The 22,783-nt window shown below is 41.5% G+C and overlaps 1 protein-coding gene across 2 annotated transcripts in view; it reads left to right on the top strand.

The window, feature by feature from the left end:
- The window catches only part of DOCK1 (dedicator of cytokinesis 1), a 545,238-nt gene extending 527,131 nt beyond the window's left edge, over positions 1-18,107 (top strand). For both annotated transcript variants that reach the window (XM_019555687.1, XM_019555686.1), the window contains exon 52: positions 16,520-18,107. In XM_019555687.1, coding sequence (XP_019411232.1) covers positions 16,520-16,615 — 96 coding nt within the window. In that variant the 3' untranslated portion in view covers positions 16,616-18,107. The remainder of the gene's footprint in view (positions 1-16,519) is intronic.
- Positions 18,108-22,783: the final 4,676 nt, after the last annotated feature.

Raw genomic sequence — 22,783 nt, 5'->3', positions numbered from 1 at the left:
GCAGCGGGCTTCACCCGCGCGTCTCTCACCGCTCCAGAGCCTACCTGAGTGTGTTTGCGGATGACACTAAGATATGGGGAGAAGTGGGCATGCTAGAACGGAGGGACAGGCTACAGCTAGATCTGGACAGGTTACAGGGATGGGCAGATGAGAATAGGATGGGTTTCAGTACTGACAAGTGCAAGGTACTGCACCTAGGGAGGAAGAACCAGCATGTATCTACAGGCTGGGGAACTCGCTTATCAGCACAGAGGCAGAAAAGAATCTTGGAGTCGCTGTTGATTCCAAGATGAACATGGGCTGCCAATGTGAGGACGCGGTCAGTAAGGCTAACCTCACCTTGTCATGCATCCACAGATGCATCACGAGCAGATCCAGGGAGGTGATCTTCCCCCTCTATGCGACACTGGTCAGGCCACAGTTGGAGTACTACATCCAGTTCTGGGCGCCGCATTTCAGGAGGGACGTGGACAGCATTGAGAGGGTCCAGAGGAGGGCCACTCGCATGATAAGGGGGCATCAGGGCAAGCTGTATGAGGAGAAGCTATGGGACCTGGACCTGTTCAGCCTCCGCAAGAGAAGGCTGAGAGGGGATCTGGTGACCATCTAGAAACTTACTAAGGGGGACCAGCATGTTCCCCAGAGCACTACCAAGAGTAACAAGGAATAATCGGCCATAAGTTGACTGAGAGTAGGTTCAAGCTAGACATCAGGAAGTGCTACTTCACAGCCAGGGTGGCTATCTGGAACCAACTTCCCAGGAAAGTGGTGCTTGCTCCTCCCCTGGGGATCTCCAAAAGGAGGCTAGATAGACACCTAGCCAAGGTCGTTTGACCCCAGCATTCCTTCCTGCCCATGGCAGGGGGTCGGACTTGATGACCAGCTCAGGTCCCTCTGCCTATGCACAGGCAGATCTCTCACTTCAGGGGCCGACACCTGGACAGGCCTCCTTCCCTGTCAAGCAGGGAGACAGCAAGAGATTGGGGACATGCCCTGGGCAGCCAACCAGGGATGGGCTCCACTTGGCTGGGCTCAAGAATGGCCAGCAGGCTGGAAGATGTGCTCTAGTGCCCCCCATCTTGTGGCCTGGCTGCCTTTCCCAACTGAAAAGTGAACATCAGTTCATTGTCAGTTCAATGCTTACACACACAGAAGAAGCCCTTGTTTCTATGGCTTTCACAGCACTTCTTTCCAGTGCTGAATGATTTTTTAAATTGAAAAATGGGAAAAACTTTTCACTAACACTTTTATAAACTCTTTTTTTTCTATTTTCCAGCTGGGTCCACATTTTCCTTTGGCAAACCTCCAAAAATTCCAAGTCATTTCTCTCAAGATAAAGGCTAGCTAGTATTTAACCTGAATAACTTAGTTTCAGTATAATACTAAGGATGCCAAATTAACTTTACATATGGGTCCAGTGTACATCATTTGATTGCTTGAAGCATGTAATTTGTAAGCTGTAGTAGAGTTTGAACATTATGTGTGCAGGTTGATAAACATAAGAATATTCATAAAATTTAGCACTTTATAGCATCTATATATAATAGGGCTTTCCATCTAACATAATTACCGTCACTACACTTCGCAAGTTAAGTGGATACCTCCCCATTTTTACAAGCGAAGCATGTGGTTCACAGAAGTATTAGAGGACTGATTTTTCAGAATGACCTAACAAGCTCTAGGTTTTCATCACTTTTAATAATCAGGTCCTGAATAACATCCCAAAGACCATTCATGAAGTCAGTAGCAGTTCTGGATATGGTTCCCTGTATCATGACTTAATTGCAAGGCTGTGATAATATTCAGGAAATTATTCTGGAATTAACAAACCGAAAGGACCTACTGTAATAATTAAAGCACAGATTTAAAGAATATCTAGGTTATAGACTCAGTTTTGTTGCTGACATGTTAAGTGATCTTGGACAACTTAGTAACTTCTCTATGCCTCAGTTTCCTTATCTTTAAAACAGGGATCATAATAGTAGTAGTAATATGATTTCACTGGGTTTTTTTTAGCTTTTATTCAAGACTGTCAATTTTTTATAACCCTGCACTACTCAGACTCTTTTTTTTCTTCCTTAGTGTAGTGTGCCAAAAAGCCTAGATCCCAACAGTCAATCTCCAAGGCAGTTCAGGATTTGAACATGTCTTGAAAAGTTCAACAGAACCTCATTCTGAATCCCTAAGTTGACAAGACTCTGAAATTTTATAGGACAGCTTCAATATGTTTAGCTCTTCAGCATCTGCCTTTTATAAACTTTTCAAGACTAGGAATCCTAGGTGCTTGGTAGTGACAAAATCTGAGACAGAGCTGGAAACAGATTTATCACAAAGCCAGGGGGGCTATACTTAGTATAATTTAAGAAAGGCTTCTGCTTTTATCTACATTACTCAGTTCATTTATTTCATTGGGTACTCAGAGATAATAAGTGACAGAAAATATAGAAAATAGTGGTGGGCATGAAGTAACTCAGTTGGCTGTACCTTTATAACTGTGTAATTTGAACCCTTGCAAACAGTTTCTGGTCATGAGTTACAGTATTCTATAAATTAAATAACTAAAATTCATGACTATCTAGTGAGCTGATTATTTTTAAATTATCTATCCCTGGAATCAATAAGGATCAACCATTGAAAAGTTTTATAAATAATCTTATCGCAGGTGTTTTAAAATAATATTACAGACTTCAAAAGGTCTAATTTTGTTAGAATTTAATATTTGGCTCAATACTGTTTGCCTTGCAGTCAGTTATGAAAAAGCTGCAGTGAACAGAACAGGGTACATTGACAAATGTATCAAGAAATTGTGATATCTTTCTGAGTACTTAGAGTCTCACTGCAGCCAATAATGATTTATAGTGTCTGAGATTTTCTGTCTTTTTTATTTTTAGTTTATTGGGAGTTTGTAATAGCTTTAGTCTTCTTAAGCATCTCATCCCAACAATTTTCTAATTATGTTTTTGATTGTTATCTTATTGTTGTTAACTATGATCTCTTTATATGTTTTCTTGCATTGTGTGATTTGTTCTGCTAAATTGTTGTTAATTGTATATTGGAACATAAAAAAGGAATCACAGGACTTCTGTGAGGATTATTATTACATCCAGGAATTCCTCTGGGCTCCTTTGTGGCTTCATACACATCCTAGAATAAAAAATCAACTGCCTGCTTAATATTCAAATTCAAAAGGATGCTCAAAGAATATAGACAAAGGAGCACTTGAATTTAAAATATTGGCTAAATTACTTAGTAAACATAGGTTAATCATTTAAATTAAAAGATTTCCATCAGTCCAAAAGTAGATGGAAATATTGGCAGAGAGATTGCAGCAAAAGATGAGGTGGTTCATAATAACAATAAATCTAAAATAAGCAAGGGCAACTAATAATGGAAACACTTATTTTGACTCTTTAAAGACTAGGGACAGAAGTTACACACAAACTGGTTTAAGTGATCAGAAACTGGTTTAAATCTGTAACGGAGAATGAATTCAGTGCACAGAAGCCAGTTTCAGAATGACTGGAACTGGTTTAAGATAAGCCTGGTTGAGTGTAGTATCAGACTTAACTGACTAAGGTCAAACTGGTTTATGAAACTTCTGTCCCAGACACCTTCCAGAGTCCCCCAATATCCCAGCATGCTTTTCAGCCCTGGGCTGGGCTGTTTGCTGCAGAGAGCAGGGCTGACTCCACCCGTCTGCTCCTTAACTTGGACAGTGAGGGCTAGCTAACTGGCCTCCTGGCAAACCCTGGCTGGCTCACTGGCCCCCGGCAAATGCTGGCTGGGGTCTGGGGGCAGGGAGGAGGGTTAAATTCACCTTCCCCTGAGTATGGAGCTGCCCTGTCCTGCCCTGCTAAAACTTTGTGCTGACTGCAACTGTGAACTATAAACCCCAGAGGCACCCAGAAGCAGGAAGAGGAAGTGATGAGCAATCCTGAAAGTTCTGCTGCTCTGACTGTGGACTGTAGATCCCAGAGACCTCAGAGGCAGCAGGAAAAGTTAGCAAACACAGCCCAGGTGGTGTTTATAGCTCTTCAGTTTATAGTTTTTCAGAGAAAAAACTATTCTGGTTCAAGGTTTTATGAATTGAATGCCACTACCTTTCCCCCGCCGAGGCAGAGCACAGGCTGGGGCCTAGCCATGCTGCCTCTGCTCCAGGAGGGCTTCCTGTCTTACCTCCCTTTTGGCAGTGGCTGACAGGCATGCTCTAACACCCCCCCCCCCCGCCGGCTTCTGGCTTGAGCTACTGCAGGCTGTGTTTCCTGAATCAAAAGCGAATGTGTGTTCATCTGCTTATCAGTTCAAACTCTGCAGTTTAGGTTAACCTAAGACTGAATCAATTCAGTCTTTGGCTTTTTGACTGTCTGTACTTAGCCTTTGGGATTCTGACACATTAGTACCATTCAGACTGGGAATCTGTTTGCATCTTAATCAGATATAGTGAAAGTTTGTTTAAATGCTTATTCTACTTCACAGCAGAGGCTTCTTAAATGCACTGCAGTGCATAATTTGTAAGCTATTATCTATCTTGTCTTAAGGCATATTTGTTCAGAGAAACTAACCTAAAAGAAGACTTTGCTGTGTGCATCGTCCTGTTTTAGCCCTACAAAACCATATGAGACTCAACTGCAAGTTTAGTTAAAAATTAGCGGCTGAGCCTCAGTTGTAAATGTATCATACCTCTACCAAGGTCAAAAGGCTATAACATCTTACATTAGCTGATGTTCTGCTTCTAGCAATTTACTTTCAGTGTATCTGAAAGATTCTCACTGTCTTCATGATGCATGTTAGAGTCCCTGATGCTAGTTTCCTCTCAATAGGGTGAGCTGCTGGCAGGGCATTCTCCATGAAAGCTTTGGAGCTCTGGTATGTCCCTAGCTCAAAATACTCATATAAGTTGCCTTTCAGGGCATCTTGCAGAGCCCATTTACTTCACCTGCCTTGGAGGAGAGCAGGGAAAGTGAAGCGGTAGCACACATGCTGAGATGTGCTTATTTATATGTGGAGATGCTGTTTTAGAGGGAAAGGTGAGCTGATTAAATGTTTTAATTTTACTGGCAACTGAATGAAAATTTATGCCCTAAAGTACAGGTATTTTTATGCTTCTAAATTGAAAGAAAAAATATATTTTTAATATTGAAACACTGTCCTATATCTGTAGTCCATATAGAGACTCATCTTATAGTTATTATCTTGTCACTGAAGAATTCATACTGGGATACCGATTCTGGGCAAGCAGCTGGATGCGGAGCGAAGGAGGGGGAGCATTGGCGAGCATCCAGACGTGGAGCGGCTGCCGTGCAGCGTCTGTGCGGTCCTGCTCTCACCCTGCCCCGCCCATGCTCCTGTGAGGCAGTGGTACAGGGTGGAGGCACTCTGTCACCGCTCACCCCCACATACCTCCTGGGACCTTTCAGAGTACCCCACATACCCCCGATTGACAACCCCTGATTTAGATTTTTGGCATATACATTAAGCCTCTGGTACAATTGTACCATGACCAATTACAGTGTGTTAGCACTTCAAGTCTAGTAGTTTGATTTTATATAGCAGCTTCGGTCACAGATAAAATTGTATTTGTCCTATCTTGTTTTCCATTATTTTGCATCAAAAGTAAAAGTTTGGTACAAAGGCTTCCTATCTAGCATAGAGGTAGAACTTCTTGAAAGAGAGACCTTTAAATTTACTGCAGAGATGAAGGAAAATGCAGTGAGTTTCCAACTCGCCCATGGTGAGGGGTGCAGTTGCCCTTCTCTTTCAGAACACATTTCAGAAGCAGGAGCCAGGGACTTTTTAAATCCCCAAATCAAGTAAGAATAATTTCCCTCATCCTTTCCCCTGTATGTCAGCAGCACATCCCCTCTCCTATCCACTGCTGCTGCTGTTCTCACTGTCCCTGGATGTTCCAGAGTGGTTCCAGCCTTGCTCCAGCACAGGAGGGTAGGGGGTGGCAGGCTCAGAGGACAGTAGCAGTGGTGAGTGGTGGGAGTACAGAAAGGGAGGGAGGGGAGGGAATGTGCTGCTGAACCTAGAGGGGAGGGCAGGGCCAAGGGCAAAGATGCGGTAGACTTCTCGACTGATTCAGGAACTTAAAAACATCACCAGCTATTATTTCTGCAACAAAGCCTGCCAGCCTTGGGGTGGGGGAGGGAGGAAGACATGGGAGCAGAATCCTCCGTGCCATGGGCGGGATCCAACTTGCAGGCAATAGATGGAGTACCACTGTTTTAGACAAAGAATGCACAGTTCCAGATATTTTTTCTCTGGAGGCCGATTTTGTTGTGCAACATTATTTAAGCTTTTAAACTTTACTCCAGCCCTCTTTCCTCAACTTTTACAACAGCACCAGATGGTGTGCTTTTTCAAAGGAAAGACAGATCACATCATTCCTCTTCAATAAGCTTCTGATAGCAAAGTTATTTGCAAAACTTTGGACACCTGTTCTAGCCTCACTACCAATGTAATAAGATAATACAAATTGCCAGCTAATAAGACAAACCTCTGGTTTTATCCCTGAAGGTGAATTTGACCATTTTAATTGCTTTTCTATTCCCAGCAAAATTAATTTTCCTTCTTGGGTTTCTGCTGATATGAAAAATATAATTTATTCAGATTCCTAGATCAGGTAGAAGACTGCCATTCCCCACCAAAAAACTATGAAAATGAAATGAGAATAACAGGGCAGTTCCATCATCCAGCATCCTGTTGGTGTTCTGGAAGTGGAGCTGAGCCTACCATAGTGATAGTTTAAGACTGTTTCTAGTAAGATAGAAGCCAGTCTTTCCTCTGTAAAGATCTGCCCTAGACATTATGATTTGCAAACTAGGTAGAAAAATACTGAAAGAACAACTAGTTGGAGATGGTGATGAGGTAAGAGAGAGAGGGGAGAATATGGGGAAGCAAGAGAGAATATCCCAGAAGAGGCTTAGAGCATGGTTGTCAAACTCATGATCCAGCCTGTGGACTGACCCCACTTGGCAGCCCTGGCCCATACAATGCACAGGCTGGACCCAGAGCGGCGCATACAACGGAAGGTCAGTCTGGGCTGCAAACTAAATGCACTTCCCTGCAAATCTGGCATTACATAGTTTCTCTGGGGCCAATCTGAATTGGTCCATGATGGAACCAGCATGAAGGGCGAGTCCAGTGGGGCACCATGTGGCCCCCATGTTGGCCTCCTGTGCTGCATGCAGTGCACATGGTCCGTCCAGCCCCAGGGCTGTGCTTACATCACATGGAGCCAGAATGGGATGCATGTTGCCGATGGCACCTGTGGCTAGCACGGGATGCACACTGCCCACAGCATGCAAGCTGCAACTGGTGGCCCAGACTCTCCCTCCCTGTGCTTCTTGCAATGCTGGGTCTAGCCTGTATGCCATGGGCAGTGCATACCTTGTGCTAGCCCCATGTGCCCCAGGGCCAGCACATGCTACACATGGCATGCCAGTTGTACCCAGCACCACAAGTACTGCACAGGGGACTAGTCCAAGTCCAACCCACATATCCACCCAGCAACCCTCATCTGGCGTGCAGGGCCAGGTGAGTTTGATGCTCTGGACTAGGAAGAAAGGTACTTTGGGGAATACGTGACCTCTGTGACTGGCAAGGTGCAGTAAAGGATATGGGAGAGACTAAGAGAATGAATGAGACAGAATCACAAATGAAAAAATCAGCAGCTGGCCTACCAGTCTCATGACAGAAAAGTAGGAACTCCATTCCTGCCAGCTAGGAAGAGAACAAGCACTTTTCCATGTAAAGATAAATTTTAAAACAGAAAATATACATGCATATTTAAGTAAGTGAAAAAACACTTTATGTGAAGGTATAGTTTAACAGGTTTCTTTGTGTCTGAATCATGATTTATGAAGGTTTGATATTAGCAAGACTGAGATTCTCTACAACAATGGGCTTTCTATCCCAGCCTCCATACCCTGTCTCTGACATCCTGGGATTGGATGAATTAAGTCCTATCACAGGATGGAGTTTCTGAGGAGCTGACGCATGCTTTCTCTAAGTCTCAGAATCAATAGACTTCCATTACTTATTACAGGATTATGTTTAAAATATAAGGGGGGGGGGGTTGGTTTTTGTCTTGAGAAATCTATATTACTCAAGGCCCTCAAATCCTCGGTTTTATTTCAGGAAGGGGGACATGCCTCGGCCCTCGGTATTATCTAGGATCAAATCACTGGCTTCGGTGTGGATTTGTGCCAATTGGTAATCCATATGTTTATAGCTTTCACAGCCCTCCTGTAAGAAATCCTATTTCAGTCTGAAATCCAAACCTAATTTTAAGGGTGTTGTGTATGACACTTCATGTCTTTCTACGTAAGGAACAGACTAGGGAGAAAAGGTGTTTTTGTTTTGTTTTATTTTGTTTTGTTTCTAAATCAAGTTAGCCAGCATGGTTCAAAATAGAAATTAGACCTTCGTATAGATAGCACATGGTTTAAAGCCTTATAGTTACATTAACTGACCATGTTGTAATCTACTTAATACAAGGTAATCTTTTTATAAATGACTACAAACACTGGCCAGGAGCAGTACTTGCATGTTGTGGTTCCAGTTCTCCCATGCATTTACAACCACCATACACTACATAGAACCAATGAACCGATGGACTGTTAAATATGAGTAAGGATGTCAGAATCACACTCTCAGGAAGGTATGTCGTATGAGAAACCTTAGGATTTTGGAATACATTGTTCCACAGAGTCTTTGGAATTGTCATGTATATTACCCACAAAGGTGAACCTCTTACTTTACAGGCATAAAACAACAATATCCTCACCCCATAGAGCCTGCAGCATAACTGTCTGTAGGCAGTTATACTACAGAAAGAATGCATAAGTGATTTGTTGCAAAATCAAATGAAACAATAAGATAAGATGCGTGGAATCAGAATTTAAATGGGCCAGAGTGGGGTAGTCTTCACTAGCATGGCACTGGCATTGCTCTCATCTCCCTTACTTTTACCCATAGCATGCTTTAGGGGAGGACAGTCCAGCTGGCAGGTGGTGAGGGAGGTTAAACTGTAGCTTGCTTTGCTGCTGGAGCCAGTGGGGCTGCAGAGGTTTCAGGACCCAGGCTGTTATTTACCCCCTACCTTTTGCCTGGTACCAAATTTGGGGTCTTCTGTCACTCTTGGCAACTCAAATCCGTGGCAGGAGGAAGACAGGTAAGGTCCGCTGGGATCCAGAGCCATGCCAACAAACCACTTACCTGCTGCCAAAGGTGAGTCCAGCCTACAAAAGCCCCATAGGCTGGATGTGGCCCACAAGCCCAAAAAGTTGGATAGCTTTTTTTTTAAGGTATTTTTGATGTTCCAGGTATTGTTTTGTGGTTGTGTTAGGGTTTGAAGTGGCAATTTTGGAGATTCCTTGGGTTACTTATTGCCTGCAAACACAGCGGACTTGATAGGGTCCAGAAGGCCCCTTCCAGTCCTTTGTTGCAATACACAGCTTAAGATCTGGTATATTGTTACACTTTTAGAGACTTTACTTATGCGGATATTACACCTTTAACATGTTTTTACCATATGCTCCTTGTTTTCTGTAAATAAATAGCAGAGCACCTATTATATTATGGATTGTGTGGGCTAGCATAACTGTGAAAATAATAATAAAAGAAGGGAACTAAATATAGGTGACATCTCTGGAAAGCAATTGCATGGGACCATGGAGCTTGTGCCCAGATTCCTTGATTCTTACAATCAAAGTATCCCTGATTAGATCTTCATAGTTTGTCATGAGACTTGCTATTTGGCTTCAATAAAATAATTACATAGGAGCTGATCTCTTCTGAAAGGTCACACTGTGGAGCTGAGCTTTGTATATGGTTTTTACACAGCTTCCTGAACAAGAGAAACCCTTCACCTATTAGATGTATCTTTTTTTTCCTTTAAAATTTTTTTCAGCTTTTTAATTTATTCTTTACTGTATTCTGTCCACAGAAATATATTGTGCTCTGTTTCCACAAGAGAATGAGAAGAAATGAGAGATATTTAAAATTGATTACTACCTTTTGTAGAGGGAAAAAACTAAATAAATTGGAGCAATTTAATATTTGAAATGAAAAAGACAGATTGCCTGTATGTTGCAGATGTGCCTTTTACATAAGGTTCCATTTCCCCTGAGGGACACGTGAGTCAGGGATTCTGCTAAAACAGTTCTAATGTGAACTGGCAGGCTCTATCATTATCTCAGAAAGCAAAAGCAATCTCCACGAATTGGAGAACTCTCTATTAACTACTGAAACATAAACATGAACTCTGCAAAACACTTTTAATTAAATGTAAAATCAAGTGAAATTTTATTTTGTCTTTCAGAGATGTTGCAAGTGGAATTGTTTTGAGTACTGGTTGTTTCAGTTTTGTGCATTTAATAATCATTTCCCTAATTTGATTTTGAGGAGAGAGTGAATACATGCTGTCATTCATTCCATACCTGAGTGAGGAAAAAGACTGTTAAGCTCTCAGAATAATGGCCAGGATTGTTTTTCTACTAGTTCACACTAGCTATTTGGTTTTATCTTGCTGATTTCTCAGTGCCACTGCCTTCACTGTTATTAAATGTCCAGCTAATACACCCAGTAGTAACTTACAGAAATGCACAGGTGCTAAATTTAGCCCACTTTCTAATGGAAATTGCAAATTCAATTATATTAATTATCAAATATCTCCTTTATTTCCTTTTCTACCTAATTTACTTGAAGTGTGAGTAATTTCAGGGTATGTGCTTGTTATTTATAGCTAACATATGTAGTCTGCTCATTGTGTTTTTACTAAGTGTTCTGCCCTACCAGATTTTCAGCGATAATTTGATTACTCTGAGCGGTAATCAATATGAAAGAGGCATTGATTTGATTAAGTCCTTTGATCTGCTAAATTACCAATTATTGCCAGTTCAAATTTAATTCAATTCAAAATGGCTTTTGTAAGTTATGTGATCAATAAAGTTAGTTTTTCTTAATGGTAAATATGAAGTTAAAATACTGCCCGATCGGAAAACATGCTAAGGAATATTAAGTCGTTCTATCTGATGTTTGATAAAGTTATTCATGAAGAGGTTACAGTTCATTTAAAGTGCAGATCTAATGTCTTTTTTATTAGAAATTACTTTTATATTGTAATCTTTAACTTCCAGGGTAGTACTCTGTTTTAGACCATTCAACTTGAAAACTGAAGCTTATTAGCATAACATAAAATAAATCTTTATTTTCAAAGTTTAGTTGCACCAAAAAATAAACACATTTTTCTCCTCTGTTTTCTCATCAAACACTGTATTTCATAGTAGCTAGGGTCAGGAGGGACCTGATCACTTTGTCTTGCCTGACCCCCTGCCACGGGCAGGAATGAATGCTGGGTTCACGAGACCCCAGACAGGTGATCATCTAACCTCTTTTTGAATTTGCCCAAGGTAGGGGTGAGGACCGCTTCCCTAGGAAATTGGTTCCAGATTCTGGCCACCCTAACTGTAAAATTATGCCTTCTGCTCTCTAACCTAAACCTATTCTCCATCAGCTTATTACCATTGTTCCTTGTCACCCCAGGTGGTGCTGGGGAGAATAGGGCTCTTCCTATTTGCTGTTGATCTCCCCTGATGAGTTTGTAGGCAGCCATCAGATCCCTCCTCAGCCTCCTCTTGCCGAGGCTGAACAGGTTCAGGTCCCTCAGTCTCTCCTCATAGGGCCTGTCCTGCTGCCCTCTCACCAAATTGGTGGCCCTCCTCTGAACTCCTTCCAGGCTGGCCATATCCCTTTTAAAGCCCAGTCAATGTTCACTTGATCTGGAACAAAGGTCATTATGCACTGGGCTTCATTGTAAAGCAGAAGTAACTTCTATATTGTTTGTAAGGTAGATTTTGTAAATTAATGCTGCTTCCTCCTGTCACTTTCATCATGTAACTCATGAAGTACTGCTGTGTATAGAGCCAGAGCTTTATTTAGTAATCTGGCAACTCGGTACAAAGAGAGAATGTAAGGTTTGACTGGACAGGGAATATAAAGCTCCTCACTGATGGATATATTAAGTAAGGTATTTTAAAAATAGATTTATCATTACTGAGTAAGAGATTTTACTTGGTAAATAGGAAGCCTAAACTGTCAGTCTCTGTTAGAAAAAGATTCTAAAGTTTTTATACTTCTTGACTGAATACAGTCTCTCAAGTTTTCCACATCAGTAGTATAACTAGAGGTCAATAAGTGATGCACTAACCCCAGGCACTGGGCTGACTTCCTTTCCCTAGCCCAATCTAGCGCTGGGGCGGGAACTGAGCAATCGGGCTCAGTTCCCTTCCCCTGTCTCGGGCGTTAGCACCGGCTTCCCTCCCTCATCTGGCAGGCAGATCAGGGGCCCTCAGCCCTGGGGGGACTGGCACAGTCCCAGCAGCCGTCCTGGGGTTGGGCCCTGATCTGCCTGCCAGATGAGAGGCTGTTTTGAGTTTCCCCATTATAGTCAATGGGTGAAACGTTGAAACAGCGTTGAAATAGCCTTGCTGTTTCGACAAAGCAAAATAGAACAGCTGTTTCGACTCAAAATGAAATTTGAAACAAAATGCTGTTTCTTCCAAACCTTGAAACTCAAGTTGAAACAGGTCCATTTTGCACAGCCCTACTGGGCAGCAGCTCTGCAGAAAAGGGCCTGGAGGTTACAGTGGACAATAAGCTGAATATGAGCCAGCAGTGTGCCCTTATTGCCAAGGAGGCTAAGGGGAAGCGATTATTCAATTGAAGTGATTATTCCCCTCTACTCAGCACTCGTGAGACCAAATTTGGAGTACTGAGTTCAGTTTTGGGCCCCCAGTACAGAAAGGATGTTGACAAATTGGAGAGAGTCCAGCGGAAGACAACAAAAATGGTGAAGGGGCAGGGGCACATGAGTTGTGAGGACAGGCTGAGGGGAACTGGGCTTATTTGTCTAGAGAAGAGAAGAATGACAGGGGGATTTAACAGCAGCCTTCGACTATCTGAAGTGGGGTTCAAAAGAGGATGGAGCTAGACTGTTCTCAGTGGTGGCAGATGACAGAACAAGGAACAACAGTCCCAATTGCAGCAAGGGAAGTTTAGGTTAGATCCTAGGAAGAATTTTCTTGCTAGGAGGGTTGTAAAACACTGGGACAGGTTACTCAGAGAGGTTGTAGAATCTCCATCTTTGGAGGTTTTCAAGACCTGGCTAGACAAAGCTTTGGCCAGGACAATCTAGTTAGGGATGGTCCTGCTTTAAGTAGGGTGTTGGACTAGATGACCTCCTGAGGTCCCTTCCAACCCTAATTTTCTATGACTCTATATTTCCAATTTCTATATTTAGTCCAGGATTTTTTGTATCCAGTAGATTTATGAAGTAAAGTTTGTAGGTTCATCTGCAAAAGGTGTTTTGTAAATTCCCTTTCAGAATTAGAACTGAGAGATTGGAGAGAGAGTGGCTGTCTTATAACAAGTGTGCACCTAGAGATAATTGTGTGTTTTTGCCTTTGATAGATTTTTGGTGTGCATTCATTCTGGTATGAAGTAGTTGTTATACATATTTTCCATCGGGGCATTTAGTGCACTGGATGAGATGTGTTGCATTTCTGGAAGTGCAGGTGTAAGATCCAGAAATGGTGATGGTTCTCTTGTGGGGTATAGTTATTGTGGGAGTGCTGGAGATGTGTTTTCAGGTTTTACATTTCTTTTCCTGGCATGGTCTGGAACCTTTCAATGTGCTTTGGGCCATAGGAAGTTTGTTTCTGGTGATGAGGTTGGTGGGATTTGGTGCTTGTTTAAAGACTAGGATGGGTGGTTCTGGAAAGATCTGGGTCTTCTTCTAGTATGGGTTATAATTGTTTGAGGATTTTCTATATAAATTCCAGGAAAGGATGATATGTCATAACTAATGGTGTTCAATTCCTGGGGACTTTCTTTTTGTATTGCAGTAATTCTTCATGTGGTATCTGGGTGGCTCTTTCAAAAGTATGATCTGTCTCTCTGGAGGAGTGTCCTTGTTGAGTGACAGTCCTTTTGACAATTGCGTGTATTCTCCTCAGTGCACATTCAGTGTAGTAGAGGGCTTAGCTGTATATTACAACTTTCTTGGTATGTTTAGGGTGATTGCTGGTTCTGTGCAGATATGTATGTTGGTCTGTGGGTTTCTTGTACATGGAAGTTTGTATTTTACCATTCTGGATAATGATCATAGTGTCCAAAGAGGAAGTGTTGGTGCTGGAGTACTCAAGAGAGAATCTGATGGAGGGATGATAGTTATTGAATTTGTGATGGAAATCAATCGGAGACTCCAGATTTTCGGTCCAAATGATGAAGATGCCATCTATGTATCCTAGGTATAGCATGGATTTGATGGTGCAGTTCTTGAGGAATTCCTCCAGGTGGGCCATAAAAGGTTTGGCATATTGTGGGGTCATTTTGGTGCCCATAGCTGTACCCATGGTCTGCAGGAAGTGTTGGTTAATGAAACTGAAGTTGTGGTGTGTGAGGACAAGGTGTATAAATTCAGTAATATCTTTAGGACTGTATTCTGAGTCCTCGCTCTTGTAGATATATAAGGCAGGCTTGGATGCTATCCTGGTGTGGGATGTGGTGGAGAAATGTTCTCAACCCATTTCTTTTGCAGCCAAAAGGCTGTGGAAGGTCTACAGTAAGAAGTTATTTTCAGCCCTACCATCACTGCATAGCGAAAGAGGATGAGAAAAAGAAAGAGAGAAGTCCTTTTTTCAAGCAGCCAGAAAGAAATGGGGGCATCATATTTAACAGTTACAAGGCAGAGTGTAACTGGGAAGATATTCCCCTTATGTTAGGATCCAGGAACAGTACTGTAGCAGGAATCCAAAATCATTCCTGGTTTGGATACCAAATCTAGTTCATAGTTGCTGGCTGTCTGCCACTGTGTGCTCCTTACCTTATCTTTTGTATCAGCCTCTCACTAGTCTGATAAATATTTTAAACCCTTGTGTTTAACTCTGTTGGCTACTGTCCTCAAATGTAGCTCTGAAATGTTCCTCAGAGGTACTTCTATGCTTGTGTGCTATTCTATGGCATTTCTGTGAGCTTTGGCTGAGCGAAGTGAATGTTTCAGTGTACTTACTCTGTCCCAAATGGCTGGCAAGGAATTGTAAGGGAGTCAGGTTTTAATCCCAGCATAGGGCAATTTTCAAAGACGCTGAATTGTTAGTTGACGTATAATGTAATATGCCATAGCCTTTCAATGATGGACATCCTCCTGAAATGCGTTGCCATGATTTAGGAATAATTCACTTGCCTTGTAAGACATTAATAAAACAAGGTGCTATACTTGCAGTGAATTGGTCTAAGAAGGAAAAAAAAAAGGTAAATGTTTGTGATCCAAAGTAATACACCAGTATCACAGTAATCAGTACAGTATGAACAATGTAACATTAAACTATTTCAGACACTTGAATTGTTCCCATGGCAGTGATCAGGGAACTGGCAGATTCACAGCATATTTTGTAATGGTTTAAAGTATTTGTGTGTGGCTAACATTTTTATAACCTTTTGGCTGAAAGCAAGTCTGGTAACAGCCTCATAAAGTATTGCCAGAATGAGCTGAAGAAAGGGAAAGCATATAAAGCAAGACACGAGACAAGTGGAAATGGCAAAAGGATCATAATATTTCTGGGAAGCCAAAAAACCAAACATGGTAAATTTATCTTTACTAGCAGGGGAAGGATAGTCTGAGGGGGAAAAAAATCACAAAGCAGTATTTAGTGAATGTGATATTATGAGATGGTTTTGTGGTGATGAAGAAGCTGCAATGATTGTATAGCCAAAATATTGTTGAACAGCAATCTAAAATCAGTGAGCGAGCAAACCTCTTAGTATTCTTTCAGCAACACAAATTTTTGTCATCTTACATGTAGTTTGAACTGTATGGGGGAAAAAAGTATTTAACTTCTATTGTTGCTGTTTGGTTTTCCTTCGTTTGTGATGCAAGCTGAGCTTTGTTTTATGATGTTCAGGGATTTTTTTCTAAAATGGTTTTCAACAAGTATTACTTTTATTTTGAATCATCTTAAAGATTACTAAATATCTAATTATAAAGTGAAAACCTTTTATTAACCTATTTAAGCTGTTCCTTTTTCTTGTAGAGAAGAGTTGCTGTTCTGAAAGTAAAAAATATGAAAATAATACAGAAGGGATACAGCTATAATTTCACATAATTTTTAAATGTTGTGGTGCTCAGGGGCTACAGCAATCAATACAGACTGATAGAGTCAATGTACTGTCACGATACCAAGTGCAGTGTTTTGAAAAGACTCCTGAAATGTTGAGCCAGTTAATCAGAACTTTTGAGAGATTTGTCATTGTCAGCAGTAAAAATTAGATTGTAAGTTAATGGCCAGAAGCAAAGCAGTATTCATAATGACAAATTTTGAGGGGAAGTTTTCAGGAGTAAAATGAATATATACTGCTATGACAGATAGTGAGTCTATGAAACCATATTTCAGCCACTAATTGTATCAAACCCAGTTCATCAGTAACATGTTCTATTTCCCTATTTTTTTCCTAGCACCTGCCACCTCCATTGCCCAGCAAAACTCCACCACCTCCCCCTCCAAAGACTACTCGGAAGCAAACATCCATTGACTCTGGGATTGTCCAGTGAAGAAGAAAGCATTTCTCCAAAGATAAAAGCTGTAATATTTCATTTACCTAAATATTTTAAAGGTATATAATGTTTACCTCATTCAGGCCTGCAGTCTAATATTTAGTGCAATGATTCTAACTCTTAAAGGAACACAGTTCTAACAGTAAATCTGTCTTCTAAATAGAAAATGCCACTGGAATAAAGCTGTCACAGGATAATGGTCTCCCACTCTTAGAAGGAACCTGGGACCTATTTTCAAAGCAGGGGGCATTTGTCAACTGACAATATACTAGTCTCTATTCCAAAAAAAAGTTTTGTATATCTTTGTTGTACTGAATAGTTTAATAAAAAGAGCAAGATCTTGGCACATAAAGGTGAATATTAGTCATCTGGGGTATGGTCTCAGTGCCCACAGAAGTTGATGAGAACATTCACATTAATTTCAGTGTGCATTGGATTGGGCCTCTCATTAATCTTGAGAAGTTGCTTTAAGATTGATTCCAATAAAGGTTGTGTTCAGCCCTTAACAATCAAAAAACAGCATATTTGTAAGAAGCAGTTTTTTAAAAATCGTCCTGTGTAATGAATAAGCTGATCTCTGATGAGCTTTTCTTTTTTTTTTAAAACTCCCACTAGTGCTTACATGTCAGTCAGTTATCTAACCGCACCATGTGGCTGCTTCTCTATTGTTTAATAACATTTTAAACTAAGATAACTTGTCTGCCACTGAACAGGCACTAATTTTATAGGAAAAGGAACCAAGTACACAGATGTAGGGCCCCTGGTGATTCTGAAAATTAACGGTTGACTATAAAAATGGGAAGAGCTTTTTTAATATGTAATATTTTTATGTGGAGTAGAATAAACTGAATGGTATCTTTTTGTCTTTGTGCCATCATTCTGTACAGAAGTGTGTATATATGATGGTTCTTAGAATGTGTTGAATTTTATGGTTCCTGCTTTTCATGTAATAATGAAGTAATGTACCTGCAAATGATTCTTTACATGTTTTTAATGTTTTTGAACTGTTGAAAGTGTATAAATAGCTAACTGTTTTCCCAAAAAAATCAGCTCTGAAAATAATGGACAATGATGGAGGAGGAAAAAAAAACTAATAACTTTTTATTCCATAGTGGTTTTTATTGTCATCGTTCTCTCTATATATACATATATATATATATTTTTACTATTCACAATCTTTTATAATCTTATAGTAGGTGGTTTTTAAGTACATCACTGATTTCAAAAATAAGAGGTCATTTTTAAAAAAGCTTTGTCTAAGAAAATAAATACATTCCCATGATATTTTTACAGAAGTGTGATTAATTTCAGGAGCAGCTTAATTAACTATCTGTACTTTTGTTTTTTCCTTGCAATACACATTTATGATAAGAATAGATTGAAACTGTTTATGATAAATTCTACATTCTTACCCTGTTTTATTATACTCATATAACTTGTTCATGATGCATATATGTAGCATTGAAATAAAATATGCATTTCAACACTACGTGTATGCATTTTGATATGCTATTTGCATTGCAATTGACAGCCAGTTTCACTTTTAATGTGTTTGTTATTTAAATAGCACTTAAAATAGCTTAGTTTCAGATAAGGCCTTAGTGTTCACTTGGTGCCAACATGATGCAAATGAAAGGCAAAGGCATGACTTATAGAGGAGCAAGGAAATAACTTCATTAATATACAGAAAGATAGTCCTTGTCACTGGAACAGCTCAAGTGGTCAGATATACATGCTAATTATTTTGCCTTTAAGCATCTTGTAGCGTTGGAGCACAACCAGGCACTTTCTGTCACATCAGGAGATATGTTTTATATTATCCACTTCCACGGAATAGCTACTGAAAAATGTTATAGGCTAATTATAGGTTGTCTTCCAGCTTCAGTTCATGGTATATACTGGTTGTGACATGCCCTGACCCCAAATGCAGCCAGATGAACCTCTGAGAGACACTCCTGGGGTGCTTTCACACCTTCATGCCCCAAACTGCTCTCTGCCCCAAACTACTGCCTGGTCATTGAGAACTAGCTGAGATGTGCCAGGATCCAGCTCCTTGGCCTGTGGCACCTCAGCCTTACCCATCTCTTGCCAGCTTTTAGCAGAGAAGACTTTGCCAGCTAGAAGAATCACAATCTGGTCATGTGTTCAAAAAAGATAGATCCCCTTTCCTTAGAAGAGGCTTGCCCATCTGATCAAGTGCTCTGGAAATCACACTTATCACTGACAGCAGTGATGGCAAAAAGATTTATTATAAAAACAAGGACAAGCATAAACAATCAGCAACCATATGCTGAGATACTGACATTGATAACAGAATAAACAAAGAAAAAACAGAATAAACAAAGAAAATATCAGAACATTAACCAGTTCTTACCCTGAAATTTAAATCCTAGACTACAGTTCCTACCTACCTCCGCAGGTTAAAAAGCAGTTTTTGTCTCTGACCCCTCTGCCAGGGCCTCCTGCAGTTTTCTCTGCCAGACTGCTTTATTCAGCCTGCATTTCCTAGACTCCAGTGTTTCCCTATGCTCAGAAAAACTGAAGACCCCACTCTGCTCCAAGCCAGAGCTTAAGTACAATTTCTTATCTAGGCATTATCAGACCTCCCACATTAGATTCTTGCAGGGGCATCCACTATGTATATAACTTCCTGCTCCTGCAAAAGTTGCATGTTTACCAGCCTAAAACTATTTCCTGCTCTAATTAGGACCAGGAGAATATGAACATCCTTTCAGACATCGGGGATACTACTCTAGTATTCCAAAGGTGCCATCTCTCACTAATTTCTTCCATAGTGAGAAGTGTTCTTTCTGTTCCTAGGTGGTGTGCATGTTAGGGTTTCTTCTTTTAAAATGTAAATTTGCCATTGTCTAAAAGCCTCTATGTCTAGTCTGGAAATACTCTCCTATCTGACACTGATTCTAAGGAATTCCTGTGCTTCAGCCATTTAAGCTTTCAGCCTCTCCTAGGTGCTAAAGGAACTCATTGTTCATCATATCATTATTATATTCTGCAGTCCTAGCCCTATTATAACATATAAGAATATATTTGATATCAAATGCCACATAAGAACAATAAAACTAAATACAGTTTAATGTTACCTATCTGTAAAGACTACATATGCCACATCAGTAAAACAACCTCAAGAAACCATGCAAGACATACCCCACAGACCCTTCAAGTTCATGACACTAGTACGTATAAAATATGAACTCTGATTCAACAGATGAAGGCAAAAAGGGACTCCACATTACAGTCAACCAGGTAAGTGTCCTTTTATGTAATCAAGAATGAACTTCACTTTTAATGCTGTAGGAGGGGAATTTTGAATTTAATTTAGAATTTTATATAGCCTGTTCTAGGCAGATGTATTTATGTTTCATTGAGTGGTAATTTTTCCCTGTCTTTCCAATTCCACTTAATTGAAATTTAGAGCTTGCAAGTGAGAAGGTCAAATTTTCATTGAGACCTCCACTCAGTCTCTACTTATGCATTTGTGAAGTGTGGGCTATGCATACGCTTGCTTTTTTCAGGAACCTGGACACTCACACACTCAAAAAATTCTAGCACTTACAGAAAACTTTTTAGGTGGATAGAATTTGTGTTAAAATGAGTCTTGAAGTGCAGATTCTAAATTTTGCATGTAATATATATTTACAAACATTTTAACATACATTTTACAGATGCTAGAATTACAGTATCTTCTAGGCATGTTACCATCTTGCAAGCATACTTTGCAGCTTATAAGATCACCTGGTAAAATCATGACCCTGCAGCTGTTGGAACAGGTGACTGACTAATTGTAGCAGGGCAACAGCTAGGGCCCTTCAGTGGCAGAAGTATTGGCCAGTGGGCCCATTCTCCATTCCCATCACTGGGTTAGTCTGCCATGCCTTGGTCTTGAGTGATAGAAAGGGGCAAATGGGAATGTACCTGGTCTTCAAGGTAGTCCATCACATGGGTTAAAGAGAATCCCACTGGATATCTTCATGGGGTTCCTTCTCCCCTAAACCCTGACCACACCTCTCCTGAAGAGGTGTTCTGTAGCAGACTTTGACAGCTTTTCCTTCAAGATTAGTCTCTCTGATTCCCCTTTTTTACTGGCATTGCCCATTAAGGAATGCCAGATCCCATTCCCAAGCATTGCCTTTTTAACATTCCAAACAAATAAACAAAACCTGGGCTTGCCTTGCCCATTCAGAGTGAGTCCAACCAGTGTAGGTGGTGCCCTTTGGAAGCCTGAGGGGTTTTGCTGCCATAGGCCTTCCCCTCCTCCTGCTTTTCCCTGAGCCTCACTCTGACTTTAGCTATTCCCCTCTTGGTTCCCTGGATGCTGCCCAACTAGGTTTAGCCCAGCCATTTACGTCCCTCAGGCCAAGCTGCTTGCTGCCCATTGTCCAACCATGTCTCCTATACAGTGAGGGAAGTGGTTTCCAGCATGGCTTCACCCTTCTGGAGCTTCTGTGCCCTACATCCAGCTTAGTGGTGGCCTGAGAGCTCATGGCAGCCAGAATAAACACTGAAGGGACACATTGAAGGCATACCTTTAAAAAAAAAAAAAGCTAGGCCAATGTCAAGAGCTGGGAGGAGCTGGCTCCTAACTGAACCCAGTTTTGAGGTAGAGCATCTTGCCCTTGAAGCAGAGAAGAGAGAGTAGAGGAAGAAAAAAGAGAAAGTCCTAGCCTATGGCCTACTCTCCCTTGTGAAGAGACCTGCAACTTCTGTGGATGGATCTGTGGCTTAAGGATTGGATTTTTAAGTTGCATCAAGAGCCATCAATGAGTCATGGTAAAGGTCATCCTTGAATTGAGGGATTGCCGCCTATCCAAGCCCTCCTATACAAATCCATTGTCTAACTTTATAGCAAAACTACACAGTCCATCCTGACACTGGTATTAAAGCAGGGGGTCCATGGTGGCCAACAAGTCTTTCTGGACTTCAGGAAGGCCTTTGACACTGTCTCCTACCCCACTCTCATTAAAAAGCTAGGTGACTGTGGCACTGATGCCTGCACGGTCAGATGGATTGCAAATTGGCTGAGGGGTCATACTCAGAGAGTGGCGGTGGACGGGTCATTTTCATCCTAGAGGGAAGTGGGCAGTGGTGTCCCCCAGAGCTTGGTCTTTGGGCCTGCACTGTTCAATTTCTTTATTAGCAACTTGGACAATGGGGTGAAGAGCAGCCTGTTTAAATTTGCAGATGACACCAAGATTTGGGGTGAGGTGGGCACACTAGAAGGAAAGAACAGATTACAGCAGGACCTGGACATGTTACAGGGCTGGGCAAATGAAAATAGGATGGGATTCAATACTGCCAAGTGCAGGGTGAGGAACTCCCTTCTTGAAAGCACGGTGACAGAAAGATCTTGGAATCATTATTAACTGCAAGATGAACATGGGCTGACAATGAGAGAACATGGACAGTAGGGCTAACCGTACCTTGTCCTGCATCCACAGATGCATCACAAGCAGGGCCAAGGAGGTGATCCTCCCCCTCTACGCGACACTGGTCAGGCCGCAGCTGGAGTACTGTGTCCAGTTCTGGGCACCACACTTCAGGAGGGATGTGGACAGCATTGAGAGGGTCCAGAGGAGGCCACTCACATGATCCAGGGACAGCAGGGCAGGCCCTAGGAGGAGAGGCTACGGGACCTGAACCTGTTCAGACTTCGCAAAAGACGGCTGAGAGGGGACCTGGCGGCCATCTATAAACTTACTAGAGGGCACCAGCGGGGTTTGAGAGAGACCTTGTTCCCCCGAGCACCCCCCAGAGTAACAAGGAATAGCAGCTGTAAGTTGCTAGAGAGTAGGTTTAGACTAGACATTAGAAGACACTACTTCACAGTCAGGGCGGCTAGGATCTGGAACCAACTTCCAAGGGAAGTGGTGATGGCTCCTACCCTGGGGGCCTTTAAGAGGAGGCTCGATGTTTACCTGGCTGGGGTCATTTGAGCCCAGTTTTCTCTCTTGCCCACAGCAGGGGGTCAGACTAGAAGATCTACAAGATCCCTTCCGACCCTACATCTATGAATCTATGAACATCCTGCTGCTGTAGTTTAATATATGTGCTCAAGAGATCCCAGGTAGAGGCTTTGCTACAGAGGAAGGCAAAAACCCCATAGTCCCTGTCAATCTGACCATGGGGTAAAATTACTTCCTTATCCCA

The sequence above is a fragment of the Crocodylus porosus genome, unplaced genomic scaffold (genome assembly GCF_001723895.1).
Source record: "Crocodylus porosus isolate Cpor-Errol unplaced genomic scaffold, CroPor_comp1, whole genome shotgun sequence".
Lineage (NCBI taxonomy): Eukaryota > Metazoa > Chordata > Crocodylia > Crocodylidae > Crocodylus > Crocodylus porosus.
This window is presented reverse-complemented; position numbering and strand designations above follow the sequence as displayed.